The sequence below is a fragment of the Psammomys obesus genome, unplaced genomic scaffold, assembly GCF_907164565.1.
Source record: "Psammomys obesus unplaced genomic scaffold, mPsaObe1.curated_primary_1811, whole genome shotgun sequence".
In the NCBI taxonomy this organism is placed as follows: domain Eukaryota; kingdom Metazoa; phylum Chordata; class Mammalia; order Rodentia; family Muridae; genus Psammomys; species Psammomys obesus.
Genome location: NW_026596034.1, coordinates 32,973,349 through 32,990,688, shown reverse-complemented (window position 1 = coordinate 32,990,688; position 17,340 = coordinate 32,973,349). Strand labels below are relative to the sequence as shown.

Here is a 17,340-nt window from a genome sequence, read left to right as displayed (position 1 = left end):
AAAAAAAAGACATGGAAGCAGAAGGAGGGAGCAGGTGGGAAGGGGACCAGTGGGTGCAGAGCAAGAGAAGACAGTGGAAGTGAACATGATCAAAAAACACTAAATTCATGTAATGAAAATGTCATATGAGTTATGCATTAATTGCTGGCATAATAAATATACTCCAATAAAAAAATTCTTTTAAAAAAATTGTCCCCAGACAAATGCCTTTCCAGATAGTTCCTCCGCCCACCCTGAGATGGGAAACTTTTCATTGCTTCCATTTTGCAGAAGAGGAAACCAGTTTGAGCAGGTTAGGTGAGCTCTGCCTAAACTCCACTGGTCCAGAGCAGGGCTCAGCTCATGAGCCAAGACACATCTGTGGCTGGATGGCCATTCCGTCAGCAGCCATAGGACACAGAACAGTGCAAAGGTCAAGCTCCAACCAGGAACATCTGCCTTGGACAGAGAACAGACAGGGCTTCCCCTCTTGAGGTAGATGCCAGCTCCAGCCCCTCATGCCCCTTCATCTTCCCACCAGCTCCTGAGAAGAAAAATCCCCTTATCTATCGCCACCCTCAGAAGGTGCAGCGATGCAGAAAGGGGCACCTGGTCCGGTTTTGATGCCAAAGCTATCAGAGTGGTGAGTAGAGTGTCCCAGGACGAAAGGTCTGAGAATGAGGTGAGCAAGGCCATTCCGTCGCTCTTCCTGCTTGCAAGGGGACTCCCACACGGCCTTCTCCAAACGCCTTGGGGTGAAGGGCTCTGAGTCACTGCAGCTGAAAAATGGGAGGGGGACTCCCAAGGCCAAAGCCAGTCATCTGCTAAGTCGGGGGGTGGGGTGCCTCTCTGCCTGGTGAGAGGTGACAAGAGGGGCCATGGATTTTCAGGAATCACATATTCGCCCACTAGGATGATGCCACACTAGCTCGGGAACCTTAGGCTGACAACATATCTACAAGAGAAGGACTCAGATGAGGCCTGGGCAGATGACAGGAGAAGGCATGGTTTCTGGGAAATCACTCCAGAGCCCTGGTGACCCTACTCCACACCCAATCCCTGGCCTACGTGGCACCCTGGGCTTGAACACCTTGGGGAGCACAGAACTTACTATTTTTATTTTTGTGAATGTGTATTTGTGTTATATACACTAGTCGATGTGGGTTCGTGCACAGATGGACTGTGTGGGTGAGTGGGCATATGTGTGTGTGTGTGTGTGCATTGTATGTCTTGTGTGCACCAATTAGTCTAGCTGTGTGCATGTGTGTGCGCAGGTGTCTTTGCACGTGTGGAGGCCCAAGGTTGACCTCAGGAAACTTCCCCTATTGCTCTTCAATTTTTTTTTTTTTTTTTTTTTTTTTTTGAGACAGGGACACTCACCAAACCTAAAATTCTTCAGTCTGGCTTGGCTGGCTGGTCAATGAACTTTCTGGTCTATCGTCGCTGCCCCTCCAGCACTGAGGTTACGGACCACCGTGGCCAGCTTTTTGTGTGGGTCCTGGGGGCTCCCACTAAGGTCCTGTATTTGTCCAGTGGGCTCCTTATCCCCAATCCAGCTCCTCAGAACCTCTCGTTCTGTACAGGCTTGATTCTGCTTTAGCCCATGAGCCTGTCTGGGTCCCTAAACCCTAAATGCAGAGAGTCCTCATGCTGAGAGCACTCCCTTCAGGCCAAGGTGAGGCAACAAGGCCGCTCTAGAGACACCGGCCCACAGGGCAGCTCAGCTCAAGCAGGACCAAGCGCCCCACATGCAGCCTTGCTCTGACGGCCACCTCCGTGAACCTCCCCTTCCGCTCCCAGACTTCCTCTTTCCTGCTTCTTGCTCCCTTTCACCACAACCACTCAAGATCCTTGAGTGACCATCAGGGCCTAGCACCAGGATGCACAGGCCATCAAACAGCTGTTTCTGGCACATACCCTGTTCGTAGAAGCTCAGTGTCACCTGAGCGGGCCAGGTGGCCTCTGCCTCAACCTTAGCTTTGTAGGAAGGTGGTCCTGTGAAGATGAGGCATTGGGCCAGCTTCGGACCAGACTCCTGGAAGTGTAATTAAGGAGGCACGTTAGGCCTGGGGATATAGCTCAGCTGTTAACATGTTTGCCTAGCATGTGCAAGGCCCCGGGTTTGAGCCCAAGTACTATATCAGCTGGGCATGGTGCTGCATGTCTGTCATCCCAGCACTCAGGAGGTGGAGACAGACAGAGCTGAAGTTCAAAACTATCCTCAAGTAGACAGTAAGTTCTAGGCCAGCCTGAGCTATATGAGACCCTGTCTTAGAAATAAATAAATTTAAATTCTGTTCAAAAAGAAATATAGAAAGTGCACGGCTACTGAAATGGGGATTATTCCTGAACAGTGGAAGCCAAGTGAGGTAGTGGCTGGGAGAGGCTCTCTGGTCTTTTCCACCTACTCCATACCATAACAGAAGCGATACTTGGCCAAATGCTCATAGTGAGTGATGGGTGCTGAATCAACGCCTCCTTTGCGCCTCATGCTATGACAACCAGCCCATTCCTCAAGGGAGAAGACTGAGGCTGTAGCATAACCTCCCCCCCAACCTCCCAAGCTCAGGACTGAGACCTAGTACGTTCCTACAGAACAACTGCCTGCAGAAATGATTCTGATAGGGGCTGAGCAGGGCCCGGCCCAGCCTTGCTCTCGCAAATGAGACCTCGCTGTGGTTAGCAGGCCAGCCCTTCATTTCCCCACCACACTTGGGCGGCTGTTTTGCAAACCAAGACTAGGGTGGGCAGGGTAATCTCCCAGCAGTTCCTGCTGCAGCCAGTGGGGAGGCGAATGGTTCCTTCCCTCTCAAAGAGGCAGAACAGAAGAAGGGCAAGAGGCAGAGCCTGGGTGTCTGGGTGTCTTGAACATCCTCCAGCCCAGGCAGACAAGACATCCCAAGCTCCCCGAACCAGCAACAGTTTAATTTGCTCTGTGGCTTGATCTATAACCTGTCTCCCCTCCTCCCTGCCATGTCCAGGGCCCCAGCTTGGGGTCCCTAACAACACTGGTGTGTCATGCACACTGCTTGTCACCCCTCTGGTCTCCACTTCCTGCTGGTAAGATGAAAACCACACACGAACGGGGACCTTAGGGTTTAAAGAAAAGAGTTCACGGCTAAGAGCTCAGTAAGTGTCTGACACAAGCCTACACTCAGAAGACTGCTGCTGTCAATCAAAGGCTCTCACGGTCAATGACAGTGGCAGGCTCCGGGTGTCAGGCATTGTTCTAGAAGACGAAATTGAGCAAAAGGACAACGCAGATCCAATCCCTTCCCTCAGTAAATCAGTATATATAACATTTGGCAGTGATAAACACACTAAAGCTTAACCAAAGCAGAGTGAGGCATGATGGGAAGGCACTGGCTGAGCAATCATGAGGGTCTGAGTTTGGATCCTCGACACCCATGTAAACAGGTGAGTGCCGTGTCAAAACATACATAACCCCAGCCCTGGGGAAGGAGGGGGAAATGGAAGGACTCCTGGAGCTTCCCAGCCACCCAGGCTGGCCAGAACAGTAAACTCCTGGCTCACTGAGAGATCTTGTCTCAGAAAACAAGGCAAGGAAGCAGGTCAGAGCAACAGGCCTTGTCAACCTCTGGCCCTCACATGCACATGCATGGGCAAGCATACCACACATATGCATTATGCTAAACATACACACACTAGGGGCTTTGAGCGACGGCTCAGTGGTTAAAAGCTGTTACTGCTCTGGTAGGAGGCCCGGGTTCAGTTCCCAGAACCTACATCAGGTGGCTCACAGTCATCCATAACTCCAGCTCCAGGAGCTCTCGGGCCCTCCTCTGGACCCCAGGGGAGCCTACACACCCATGGTACACATGAGTTCATGTAGGCACACACATATACACCTAAACTTACAAGACAGATTTAAAGTAAAGAGAATTACTCTAGGCAGGAGCAGTGGTAAGTGCAAAGGTCCTGAGATGGAGGAGCGTAAGGTATACTCTAGGAAAAACAATGCCGTCCCCGGCTGGCATGACACACTGCAGCTGTGTCCTGGAGTCTTCGTGACACCCTATGCCTGCGCATGTTTTCTCCAGCCTAAACATCTGCTCGCACCAGCTCCACACCCCCACGGACGCTGGTTGCTTCTCTCACGCAGAATCTACCCACCCCCTTTTCAGACCTTTCATTGTGGTCCAGTAATCCCATAGCAGCCTTCTGTGACTCTTAGCAGGTGGCTTTGCCAGTTGCTCTTCACCATTCCCACCCTGACCCTGGAAGGAAGACTTGCCACCGTTCTCTGCAACCAAGACATTCAGGAATGTGCCACATGCTAAGTAGGGTCTCGGTGAGACAGTCTCAAGCAAGCCCCCTGACTTAGTGACAATTTCTATTGCTATAATAAAATGCTGTGACCAAGGGAACTTATAGAAGAAAGTTCTCAATTTGGCTTACAGTTTCAAGGGTTAGAGTCCATGATGGCAGGGAAGAGTTATGAGCTCACATCTTAGTTCACAACCACAAAACAGAAAGAGAGAGAGAGAGCAATGGGAATTGCAGAAATCTTTTGAAACATCAAAGCCCACCCACCCCGGTGACACACTTCCTCCAATAGGCCACACCTGCTAATCCTTCCCAAACAATCCCACCAACGGCAGACCAAATATTCAAATACATGAACCTATGGGGGCCATCTCACTCAAAGCAGCACATCCCCCTTGATTGGGCACTTGTTAGTGGGGCTAGACATATACCACCTCACTTCCAGGACCCTTTGCTGGCTGAGGCCCACAACCTTGGTAAATGGCATGCTTGTCTACAGAACCTGCAGGAAAAGAAAGGCTCAACACAAACTGGGATCTTAGCATGGCGCCACTTCCAAGTGCAACAGAAAGACACAGACCTGGGTACTAAGCACCGGGGTGTTGTAAGCAGCCAGCAGGAGCCTGAAACAGAAAAACATAAATGGGGAGAGGCATAAAAGCCAGAGGAGGGCTGGCGTGGAGCTGAGCACACTATGCTCATTTCTTTTCTATTTTTCATTTGTTTGTTTGTCTTGTAAGGCAAGTTCTGACTATGTAGCCCATTCTGGACCCAAACTCATGGTGGTTCTCCTGCCTCAGCCTCTCAAGTGCTAGGAGGACAGGTATGAGCTGCCACACGATGCTGAGATCTTTTTTTATTGAGTGTTACTTTACTGCCCTACGATCTACAAGACCCTTTGTTTGGTCCTGACACACATACAAAAAGAGGGAGGGGCAGGCAGATCTCAAATACACCCATGACAATAAATGATCGAGCTATGTAGATGCATAACACTGTTTATAGTGTTTCTATGTGTTGGTATTTACATTTCAAATATCTCATAGTGGCAAAACATAAACATGTATTAATTACAATGAACAGCAGTGATGGCCCACGCCTTTAATCCCGACGCTCTAGGCAGAGGCAGGCAGAGTCACAGCGTGAGTTCCAAGGCAGCCCCGCTTCGAGGGAAACCCTGTCTCAAAAAAAATTAAATTATTAAATTGAATACTTGCTTCTCCCACAATGGAATGAAAGCCTCAAGGACAGAAAAAGACAGGGTGGCAGGGGCAGCAGGCAGCCCCAAGCACCCCGAATCATCATTAAAGCTCAGACTTCCTTGCTATTCCTCAGTCTATGGGTTCATAGGACACTGTCTGCAGCAGAAATTCACCCCACAGTCCCTGCCAAAGCCAGCAGGCGGTCACAGCCTGGTAAGGGAGAATACGGCCGGGCTATGAAGAGGGTAACTGTGGGCACGCAGGAACCCAAGTCTAGGGAGGGATCTGAAGCAAACACACCAGGCTCTCATTCTCTCTCCCTCTCTCTCCCTGTCTCTATTTCTATCTCTATATATCTCAACACACATACACACACACACACACACACACACACACACACACACACACAGACGTATGAGGACTAGGCATGCCTTGCCCACCACCAGCACAGAGGTGATGTCCCAGCCATTCTGTGAGCTGGACAGCCATAAAGGAAGAGTGTGTAGACTGATGACAGTGAAGTGATCCTACAAGGCTGAACAACACAAACCTTGAGGAACTGGCTTTATTTAAAATACCATACAGAGCAGAAAGCAGTCCCAGCACTCTGGAGGCTGAGGCAGGAGGATCATGAGTTTGAGGCCAGCCAACTTAACAAGTTCAAAGCAAGTCCAGGCTACATAACAAAACTAACGCAACAAAGCAAGGGTCAGTGAAATGGCTCAGTGGGTGGAAGAACTTACCACATAGGCCTGAAAACCTGAGTTCAATACCCAGATCCCATAGCAGAAAATGAAGGAATTCCCAGAAGTTGCCCTCTGACCTCCAGAAATGCTGTGGCATGCATGATCTCACACATATATACAACAACGACGATTTTAAATATAAATAAATAAAACCACCCAAAACAACAGTAACGATTTTAAATAACACCACCCACACAAAAAGAGCCTATGTATAAGTATGTGAGTGTGTGTATTAACCTGTGGGAGAGATTTGTTTTTCTCAACAGTAAATACTCCTCGCCTCTAGGGTTTGGAGAAAGGAGGAACACTCCTCCCACTGACACTAAGTGTAGTAGGAAGCAGGTATCTTATGGTAGCAGCAAAAAACAAGCTCCTGGGTCTCACTGTTTGTGGAGTGACAACAGAGGAAGAATGGAGAACAGCTGCCAGGCCCTCCCTACCACAGGGAATTATACAGCTACCAACAAGGACATATGAAATTAGCTGCATCGGTCAAATGTCCCCAGGCACACACAAGCAAAGACAAACCCCTGTGTGGTAAGACAGAGTGAAGGGTGGCTGCAGAAGATGCCCGGTCTTGCCCAGTGCCCACAGAGCCCTGGGCTCAGCCCCCAGCACTGCTAAGACTGGGTGTGGAGACCCATGCCCGCCATCCCAGCACTCAGAAGGTAGAAACGGGAGAATCAGAAGTTCAAGGCGACCCTTGGCTATGCAGCAAGTCCAAAGTCGCTGTAGGATGTGTGAGAGGACCCTATCTCAAGAAGGAAAGAGGAAAGGAGTTGGGGGAGGCAAGAGGAGAAAATGGGAAGCAGCTAGGGAGAGAAGGGGGTACTCATAGCAACAGCCACGGGGCCTTCTGGAAGCTGGCCAGGTCTCAGCTTACATTATACGGATGGCCCTGTGGTGGCTCAGTCTATAATTAATCATTATATTGAACACACATATATGTTGCTTCCAATATTTTCAAGGCTTACAATGGCAAGGAAGATTAACACAGCCTTTTCCTTATGCTGACCTTAAGGAAGCTTAAGCTTTCCTTAAGCTCCCCAACCATATTTCCAGCCGCTGTCCCTACCCCTGCTGTCTTTTGTTGTTTTGTTTTGTTTTAGACACTCTCTGGTCACGGGGCCTTGACACCTGCTAGAATGCACAAGCTATTCTCCTGTGTTTCCTCTACACCTGTGAAAGTACACCTCTTGACCCAAGCCTGATCTGCCGAAACAAAACAAACACACAGGAGCCCAAACATAGGGTGTGTGTCAGGATGCCTGCCGAGCAAGCAATGTCACCCTACAAGCAGGTCTCTGGAGATGGGCCCAGACCTCTCTTCTCTCTCAGTTCTTTCTGTACCCCTGTTAGTCTTCGGAAGCTCAACGATTCAAAAATTAAAAAAGAAAAAACACACACACTATGAGGAAGGAGATTCACATTTACCAAGTAGCTTCAATGTTCTAGAAAGTTTACCAGACACTCTGAAGCTGCTGTCTTGCTCAACCTTCACAGCTGAACTCTTCAAGGCAGGGATTAAAAATCCCATGAAAGGAAAGTGAGTTTTGTAACTTCAGATGTCTTCCTAGGACACCGCTGCCTCTGCCACCACCACCACCACCAAGCGAGACCACACAGATCAACGCTGCAGCTGATAAAAGAGGAGGAGGAGCCGGCTCGCACCGCTGCTCAGAGCTGTGAAGGTGCTCAGCTGCCTGAAACAGTCTGCAGCTTGGGAGCCACGGTGGCTGCCGATGCACCGTTAAGGTCCAGACAGTGGTGTTCCGTCTATTTGTTTAGCACTTTCAGGGTGGGATTTCACATTAACAGCCTAAGACCCCAGCCACAGGCCTGAGGAGCCCAAGCCTGCAGCACAAGGATCGTCCTGTCCACTCTCTAGCAGGTATGCCATGGCTCAGCAGGTCCCACCTAGAAGCTTGTGTTTAAAGTCATTTATCCCCTAGCTGCTATCTACTTTTTGCCTCAGTGTACAAAGTCTTGTTCCAAGATCTGAAAACAACTTTATACCTGTAGAAAGAGGCCAAGATCCTAAAGCACAGATCCTCCATGACTGAACGGGACTTGAGTTCACTGGGCCCCTTACCACTTTAGGATGGTGTCTTCAACACCAAAGTCAACAGGAAAATGTAGCCCCTGCTGCAATACAAGTGTGTGCAACCAGTCCAAAAGACAGGAGGCCTGCCTCAGAGCGGCTGGGCAGGGAGATCTAGACAAGCTCAGGGCCAAGTGCCCTGTGGACAATGATCTGATCAGGCAGAAGAACAAAGATACTCAACAAATAGGAGGTGGACGATGGTCTTCAGAAAACCCCAGGAGCTCCGAATTGTCGCTAGCCACCCCAAGAGTTGCCCTAGAAAACCACAGCCAAGGCTCTGCTCACTGAGTGACTTCAGGAAGCACCTACTGCCTTTTGAGACTCAATTTCATTTTTAAAATGGGTAGACTCATCAAGAAGTATCAGGCTGTTTTTTTCAAGGACCAAGGATATGGTTAAGAAGCAGTTTCACCTATCCTGATGTTTGGCACTGAACAAGACAGCGTATTCCCCATCCCTGTCCCCTGACACCTGGGTGAACAGATGTACGTTCTTCTAACTGCTTCTTTAGGTAGTAATGCATGCATTAAAACCCCTGTTAATGGGTGCTGTCTTGATTCCCACTGCACCCATGAGGAAACTGAGGCACACGAGATCTCAAACACGGTTAAGCATTTCTGGGAGCAAACAGCAAGAAGTCTGCCTCTAGAGACTTCCCCTCCTTTTCACTCTAGGGCTGGGGGTGGAGCCCAGGACCTTGAGCTCAGGAGGCAGGGGCTCTACTGCTGAGCTCCACCCCAGCTTGGAACTGAGCTTAAAGGACAGGAGGGGGAGGCACCCCCAGGGCTGCCCTGAGGATGTAGCTCAGTTGGTAGAGTGCCCAGCTAGCGTGCACAACTAGCCTTGGGTTCAATCCCCAGCCCTGCGTGCAGTTACACAGACCTGTAATCCCTGCAGCCTGGAGGCAGAAGGGTCAGAAGTTCGAGGTCACCCTAGGCTATATTGTGAGTTTAAGGTCAGGCTAGGCTAGGGAGCCTGCCTTAAAACCAAAACAAAGGGGAAAAAAAGTTACAAGCCTAATCTAAAATCACCTGAGAGAGGGGCTTAGACACTGTAATCTGGTTGAGGCCTTTCGAAGCAGGAGCAGTGTTTCTCCTCCCATGGCTACTTTTGCTGTTTTCAAAGACAACATCTTTAAACCTCTGTTCAGGACCCTGTGAGGCCACGTTGGCTATCCAAGACCATGTCCCCAGTTCAAGACCTTCACCTTAGTCACAACTGCAACGGCCTTAGAAGTCAGTGTTCTGCCTAAAGAGCTTCACCAATAAAAGGTGACATCATGAGAAAAGACAAGGAGGGCGAAGGACACCAGACCTTAAAGTGGGATGCCCCCGACATGGGATGCCCCCTCAGCTGTGGTGTTGCTCTTTAGCAACGACTGTGTTTAGGAGTCCAGACCCTGCCCTGTGCCATAACCCACCGTGTGGCACGTAGGAAGCACGCCAGAGTGTCATGACAGTCACAGCGAAGCCTTGTGAGCCAGGCATTTCCCAACAAGCCGGGTCCATCTCTTCTGCAGAAGTTGGGGCTTTCTAAGGCACACATCCCCGGGAGGTAGAAATAACAGCTTTTTGGTTTGTTTTCTATCTCTGTATTCTGTGTGCTCGTGTGTGTGCTGGGTATATGTAGTACCTGCATGCGTGCTCACACAAATGTGAGCACTTCCCCTGTCTTCGCCTGCCACTTCCCACCTTGGTTTCTGAGACAAGGTCTCTCACTGAACCTAGAGCTCACTCGGTCAGCTAGCCTGGCTAGCCAGCAAGCCCCCAGAATCCCTCTGGGCCCCACCCCTCAGGGCTGAGTTTACAGGCCTGTGTGGCTGTGGCTGGCTTTTTTTTTTTTTAATGTGGGTGTTGGGATCTGTGCTCACGTCCTCATGCTTTGTACAATAAACACTTTAGCCACTGAGCCATCCCTTGGCCCCTCCCCCTATTCCTTTGCATCTATTTGTGTGTGTGGTGTAGGTGCTCGTTCAGGAGCCCCTGGTGTCAGGAGCCTTCCTCAGTTACTCCGAACCTTATCCGCTGAGGCATGATCTCTCAGGTGAACACAGAGCTCAGCTAGGCTGGCTAGCTTGCTCTGAGGACCTCTCCCCACCTCCTGAGCATTGCATTACAGGCAGGCCGCCAGGCTTGTTAAGAGTTTCGGATCCAAACTCCAGGCCTGACACTTTTATGGCAAGCATTTTGCCCACCAAGCCGTCTCCCCAGCCCCAACCCTTCTTTCTCAAACTAGGACTCATTCTATAGCCCACACTAGCCTAAACTCACTGTGGGTCCCAGACTGGTGTCAAAGTCCCTGGTGTTCCCATCACAGACATTTGCCAGCACACCCAACAAGAGCCTTACCCATGGGGAAAGAAAGGAGGGTGTTGCCCTAAGAGCACCCTGTCCCACACCTACCCTCAGCTGACCCTGACCCTGGTTAAGGCAGGTGGAGGTGGCTGCTACCAGCTAAAAGAAACAGTGCTGCAGCAGGTGCTAGCTAAAACCACGGGGCTCTCTGCCCGCCTCTCTGCCACCCTCGGAACACAAGACACCTTGGCCTCAGAGGTCAGACTATTCAAGTCTAGGGAGGCAGGGGGCAGAAATACCAAGAGGTGACCAGCCAAAAAGCGGCCCAGCAAGCAGTGAACACACTCAGGACCCCCATCTCTGCCTCTGTGCCACGTGCCCTGCGGGCTTAAAGCAATAGGACTTTATCCTCATCCCATTCCCAAATGAAAGTCAGTCTCGTTGGGCTGAAATCATAGCTTCTTCAAAGCCTGGCTGCTCCCCTCCACTTCAGAGACCAGACACATTCTGGTGCTACCGTGCATGTGAGACAAGCATTCCGCTAACTCCGCTTCAGCCCCAGCGCCCTCCAGATTCCTTAGTGCATGGCCTCGTTGCCTGCCCACTCCACTCCTGTCCCCATGCCGTGGCCCTCTGCTTGCCTGACCTGCTTGTTACCAGGCCTCCCGAGCACACTCTTGAGCTGGGACAGGCCCAGGATCCTCTCCCAGCTCAGCCTGCCTCATTTGATTGCACTTATAGTGTACAGTGCTAGGAACATCGAAGGCTCTTGTAGGTTTCTGGGCTTTGGTGGGAGATTATGGAATTCACTATTCATGCCTGCACTTTCCTTCCCAGGCCAGGGGCCTGCAGGGAGGGGAGGGCTTTGCCTGTATCTTCCCAGAAAACACAGGACCTAGTCCCATCCCCTCCCTGTCAGCCACACCGCTGAAGGTACCAGGAACTGAGTACGAGTTCAGGACCAAGATGAGAGGAAGAAAGAAAAATGGAAGAGAGGCAGGGATATTCCATGGTGTCTCCGCCATGTGTCAAGCGTGGTGGGAGCTGCGTTTCACTTGTGCTGGAAGATCTACTCTTGTCTTCCTCATCACTGTGGCTCAGAGAAGTTAAGGAGCCTGACCTGGGTCACATAGCTTGTAAATGATAGATCGGGGATTTGAACCTGATCTTCTCCAGCTCTCATTTTGTGATGAGCAAACCCTTGGATCTTTTCAAAGTCTTTTGGGGTTTTTTTCTGTTCAAAAACTTGTATGCAGTAGAAAAAAAAAAAACTTTTCTTCTGGGTAGGAAATTATGCAAAGCATTTGCCGCTGCCCCTGCTGGCTTGGCGACTTAGAAGATGATCTATTTTGGGGTTTTGTGCGCCAGTGACCCAAAGCTCCCCGCCCTCTGCTGTGCCTTTTTCTACACAGCCACTTCCTGAGGCTCAAATGAAAGGTTGGAGGGCCAGCCCAGCAAGGGCAGGGCACAGAGCAACCTTCAAAGCTCACCAAATCCATCAGAAACCCATGACCCACCTCAAAATAAAACCCAGCCATCTCAGAAGAGGCAGTGGCTTCCCTGGAACCTGTGACCCCGAGGAAAGGCCACTGAGCCCTCCCCAAAGGCTGTGTACCTTCTGGTTCACACCTCCAGCGTTAGGGAGGGAGTTTGAGACCAAGAGATGCTAAATTGAACCATCCCCAAGCAAGAGATTTCTGGGTGTCTAGAGCAGCCAATAAGGAGACCTCTAGAGGAGAATTTCTGCCCACTGGGGCAAAGCAGGGTGTCTACTTTTAAAGGTCTCTGAGTGAAGGGGAGGGCTTGTGTCACCAGGAAGCAGGCTTAGTTAATATGTGATTCATGACCAAGGTAAGGGAATGGAGCTATGGGACAGGGTAGGGGAGTAGGGCTCCGTTAATGAATGTGTGGCTCATGCCATGTGACAGTAATCAGGCTGTCTCCATCCCCCGGGAGCAGGGAGTGGAGTGTTTCATTGCCCTGCTTGCAGTCCTTACTGGCTGATTCCCTGAAAAGCCCGCTTCTCTAACATCCCTCCCGCTACGGTTTGGAGTGGTTTGCTACACAGCAATAGGCGAAAACCATTTTTTCGCTACTAGCCACAGCACGCCACCATGCATGGCTGCGCCAGTCTGGTCCCTCCGAGATCTTAAGTCACCCACCCACACAGCAATCTGATAAAGCGGCAGTGCTGCCCCTTGTTTTACAGGAGGCAACGGTGGCGTGCCCAAGCTCATTCATCAGGAGTGTGTGTTCAGACGCCGGAATCTGCACAGCCGTGGGGAAGACCACCTCAGTTCTACAGCTAGTCTGTATCTGAGTGTTCAGGTGGTCGAGGGTGATTCTCAACACCAACTTTAGGCCTCCACATGAATACATGTATCCATGCCTGCGTACATGTGAACTCACACATACTTGCACACAAATGAAAATGGAAAAAAAAAAAAGAGAGAGAGAGAATTAAGAGTCCTACAAGCAAAAGCCACTTAAACACTAACTCCTCCTCATTGCTCCCCTGAGCCAGGGAGATGGTTTGGGCAGCCCATAGTTTCCATGGAAACTCGAGACAAGGGGCATCCTCACACAACCTATTCTAAACATTTCCTCTACCCACAGCACCAACCAAGCCTGCCACATCTGAGAAAGGGTGTTCCTGGCTAGTTGGCTCTGGCCTGGCTCTTCTCCAGGCCACAGAAGCTTCTGGAAACAAAGCCCTTGCTGAACACATAGGGCTCCACTTCACTTCAGCAGAGAGGTGGCCCTGAGGCTGGGATGGGGAGTGTGGTGGGGGTACAGCAAGGGATACGGCCTCCACCTACTCAGCATATATCATGTGCCAGGAATGCACTGGTCATCATGTGAGGCCTTGGAGTAACAAAAGCAACTGACAGCCCTTCCCAGGTGCTGACCGAAGGAGGGAAGCATCTGCCCATACAGATGTGTAATTATAGCATGACCAAATCCCAAAGAGAAGGAGAGAGACAAACGGGGGAGCCAGGCAAAGGACTGGAAGTAGGGAGCTACTAAGCCAGGCCTCCCCCAGGCAGAAAGGGCCTCCCTGATGAGAGGCCCTGAGGCTCAGGAGACTGTGGTAAGAGCTGAGCACAGAAAGCCCTCCGTCCCCTCAACAGCCCTGAGAAGCAGGTGTTGCAACCCTCCCTCAGCGAGCAGACCCAGGCATGCCAGCCACAGAGAGGAAGTGTCGGAGCCTAGGTCCCAGGAGAGGAACGACCAGAGAGGAGATGACAACCAGGTCCCTTTCGCCCCTTCCTTCCCAGCAAGGGACTTCCCTTTCCTCTCAACTTCGAGGGCTCATGTAGTCCCTCCTCCCCCTCAAAGACACAGGGTCACAAGCCAACTGTTCAACAAGGTTTACCTGCCCTGGCCTGACACAGGGCGTGTTATACATGGTTCCGTTGGCAGAGGCTTACGTAGCAAGCATGAGACCCTGGATTTGATCCCCAGTACCACATAACCTGAGCGTGGGGGTGCATGCCTGTAATCCCAGCACTAGGGAGGAACGAGGCCGGAGAATCAGAAATTCGATGTGATCCTCAGCTGCTTAATGCCTTCAGAGCCAGCCTGGGATAACTAGATCCTATCTCAAAGCAAACAGGCTGGGGACATGCCTCAGTGGGTGAAGACCTGAGTTCGGATCCCCAGAGTAGACATAAGGAGCCATGTTTGGCCACACGTTAGCATGAGGAGGCCGATGGGGGCAGGAGACACAAACAGGAAGCGCACTGGGACTCACTGGCCAGCAAAGAACAAACTACCGGTTCAGTGAGAATAACGTGGAGAGCAATAGTGAAAAAGAGTAAGGCGGAAGGGCGTCAGGTGTCCTCCTTCCTGCCACAGCGCAGGTATATGCACCCACACAAGCAAACATGCACATCACATACAAAAAATTTAATTGAAAAAAAAGAAGCATTTTGTGTTTGTTTGTTTGTTTCAAAGAGAGAGAGAAAGAAGATAAGGTTGGGTAGATAGGAGGAAAGGAGGACCCGGGACAAATTTGGGGAGGGAGAAAATATGATCAAAATATATTATATGAAAACGGTCCCCCAAAAAAGTAACAACACAACTCTGTGCGGGACAAAAGAATCACAGTGCCTTCACTGACTCCTCCACCCATGCCATCGGTGTCTTGAGGAACAGGTGAGACCTGGAAACCTCTGCTAGCAGCTTGTTGACTGGGGCCATGGCAGCAGCAACAACAAAAACCTGACACGGGATCCACGACCACTTCAAAACCCCACGAGACGGCGGCAGACGGCACCTCCAGGTCAGCAGTGGACAAGGAGGCCACCACAGACATCGAAACACGAGGTTTCTACTTCCACCAAAACTACTCTGTTTGCGCTGCTCAGCTGTGTGACCCACTTTGACCTTCAAGAGGACAAGACAAAAGTGAAACTGTGTAATTCGGAGCCCAGACCGCCCTCTGTCTACTCCCCAGGGCTACCAAGCAAGAAAGCTCACTGGACTGCTGCAGTAGGAGAGCCCATGTCAAGGACCAGACATCCCAGCCATCACCGCCGATCAGCGCTGCTCTGCCGGTTCCCCAACCTGACACACCCTCCCATCTGAAAGGCCTTAGAGCTGTCTTCTAGACAGCCCAATACTCCAAAGTCAGGTCCCAGCAAGCTGCTCCTAGCTACCTCGGTCTACACTGTGAGAATCAGCCCTGTGGTTTGCTTTGACTGAGAGGACGTGGCAGAGTGACCCGTACCTTCTACTATCATGCAACCTCCCACCCCAGCCTTCGGCAGACTGCGTCTGGGGGAGGGTCTGTAGCCACCACCAGTTGAGATACAGATACACCCCGATGCTGAGCCCTCCTGCAATCCTTGCCCACTCAGGGGTTGTTCTGATATTGTTATTTGGTGGGTTTTTGCAAAAGAAAATCGATGCCATCCTCGATTTGTTCCCAGACCCAAGAACATATTCTCTTCCTGGGTGACTGACATGGACACTGGGCTTGCCCTAGACCCCAGAGAAACAAAACCGTCCCCTGAGGGTCCTGAAAATGGAAGTCCCCAGACGGGAGTGCTGAGCCCAGTGGTTCGAGTACCAGGTTTCTGGTTTTCCTATTCATGAGGTGGGGTACCATTCTGTGCCACAGCTTTGCCGATGCTTTTCTGAGAAAGGTACGAAACTTCCCAGGGTCTCCCTAAAGCATCAGAAATCACCCTCATTTTCACTAGGATGCCCTCATCTGAGTGGCGGGCAGGGTCTGCTTGCTTGTCACCAGTGAAGGGTGAGGCGCGATATAAACACGGTCCTTCCATCTACTCAACATAGTTCCCAGCTCCTTGGGGATGAAGTGATGGCTAGTCAGCGGATAGGTCAGTGATGTAAGAAGGAATGACGAAGGAGGTTTAAACAGCAAGACTAGGGCCAGTGAGATGGCTCGGTGGGTAAAAAGTACTTACTGCCAAGCCTGACAATGGCAGAAGCAGAGAGTTGACCCCTTCAGGCTATCCTCTGAGCTCCAAAAGCACACGATGGCGTGCTCACAGCCGCACACACACACACTTGTAGCTGGTCTTTGCTACTTTGTGGTTTCTTCTTTTTCCTACCTTTTATCACCCGCACATGTCACGTTTCACACCCTATCACTAGATAGGAGAGAACGGAGGAGAGACCCCTGAATCTAACTTCCCAGAATTCCAAACATCACACAATCACAGAAATTATCTGCAGCTAGCAAAACCATGCTTCTGCTAGAGAATGAAGCAAATTATAGTCAGCTGCGCGGACAGCTGGAAACAGCCTCACAGCCCTACACCTGACATTAACATGAAAGCACATTCCCATATTTCTGTCGGGTTTCTTGTTGGGTTGTTGTTGTTGATGATGATTTTGTTTGTTTGTTTTGCTTTTGAGGTAGGGTTTCTCTGTGTATCCTTGGATGTCCTGGACTCATGTTGCAGACCAGGCTGACCTTGAAATCACAGAGATCCGCCTGCCTCTCCCTCCCAGAGTGCTGGACAGGCGTGTGCCACAGCGCCTGGCTTATTTCTGGTTTGGTTTGGTTTGGTTTTTAAGAAACCAGACTTCCAGAATTGTCACTACACACACTAATTAATTAATAGAATTTAAAAGGACACGAGCGATGAGATCAAGGTGGTACAGCTGGTACTGGCGCTTATACAACCTCCAAGCAAGTACTCATCCCATTTTTCCCAGAGAAAAGCAAGTGGTGGCTGAGCCACACACGTCTGCACATCTGACCCTTGTGGAGTTCAGAATGGCACGTGATCACCACGGCAACTGTCACTTGTAAACTGATGCACCATTTGATGAACAAAAAAAGGGGGTGGTGGGAAAGAGGAATAGGCCACCTTCTAGAGCTGCACCATCCACTCTGGCACCCACCACCGTGGGAGGCTACAGAGAAGTGGTCTTCTCTGACTGAAGAGCCAACTGAGAAGTGATGTAGATTTAACACACACTGAGGGCTGGGCAGATGCCCAGCTCATTGGGTAAAGTGCTAGCTAAACAAGTATGAGGACCAGAGTTCAGATCCCTAGAGCCCACATGAAAACCTGGTAGACCCAAGCGTAATCCCGGCGTAGTGCAAGCTGGCTACTCAGACTAGTCCAAACATTGAGCTCCGGGTTCAGAGAGAGACCCTGCCTCAACACATACAGTGAGAGAGCTGGAGGAAAGCAGCTAATGTCAACCTCAAGTCTCCACACACGCACAATGCTCGCATGGCGCCA

At 50.7% G+C, this 17,340-nt stretch overlaps 1 protein-coding gene across 1 annotated transcript in view; it reads right to left on the bottom strand.

Annotated features, from left to right (window-relative positions):
* Plcg2 (phospholipase C gamma 2) overlaps positions 1–2,470 on the bottom strand; it is a 63,638-nt gene extending 61,168 nt beyond the window's left edge. The window contains exons 1-2 of the mRNA XM_055621424.1: positions 2,395–2,470; positions 1,856–1,974 (exon numbers count right to left, since the gene is read on the bottom strand). Coding sequence (XP_055477399.1) covers positions 1,856–1,974; positions 2,395–2,470 — 195 coding nt within the window. The remainder of the gene's footprint in view (positions 1–1,855; positions 1,975–2,394) is intronic.
* Between the last annotated feature and the right edge of the window lie 14,870 nt (positions 2,471–17,340).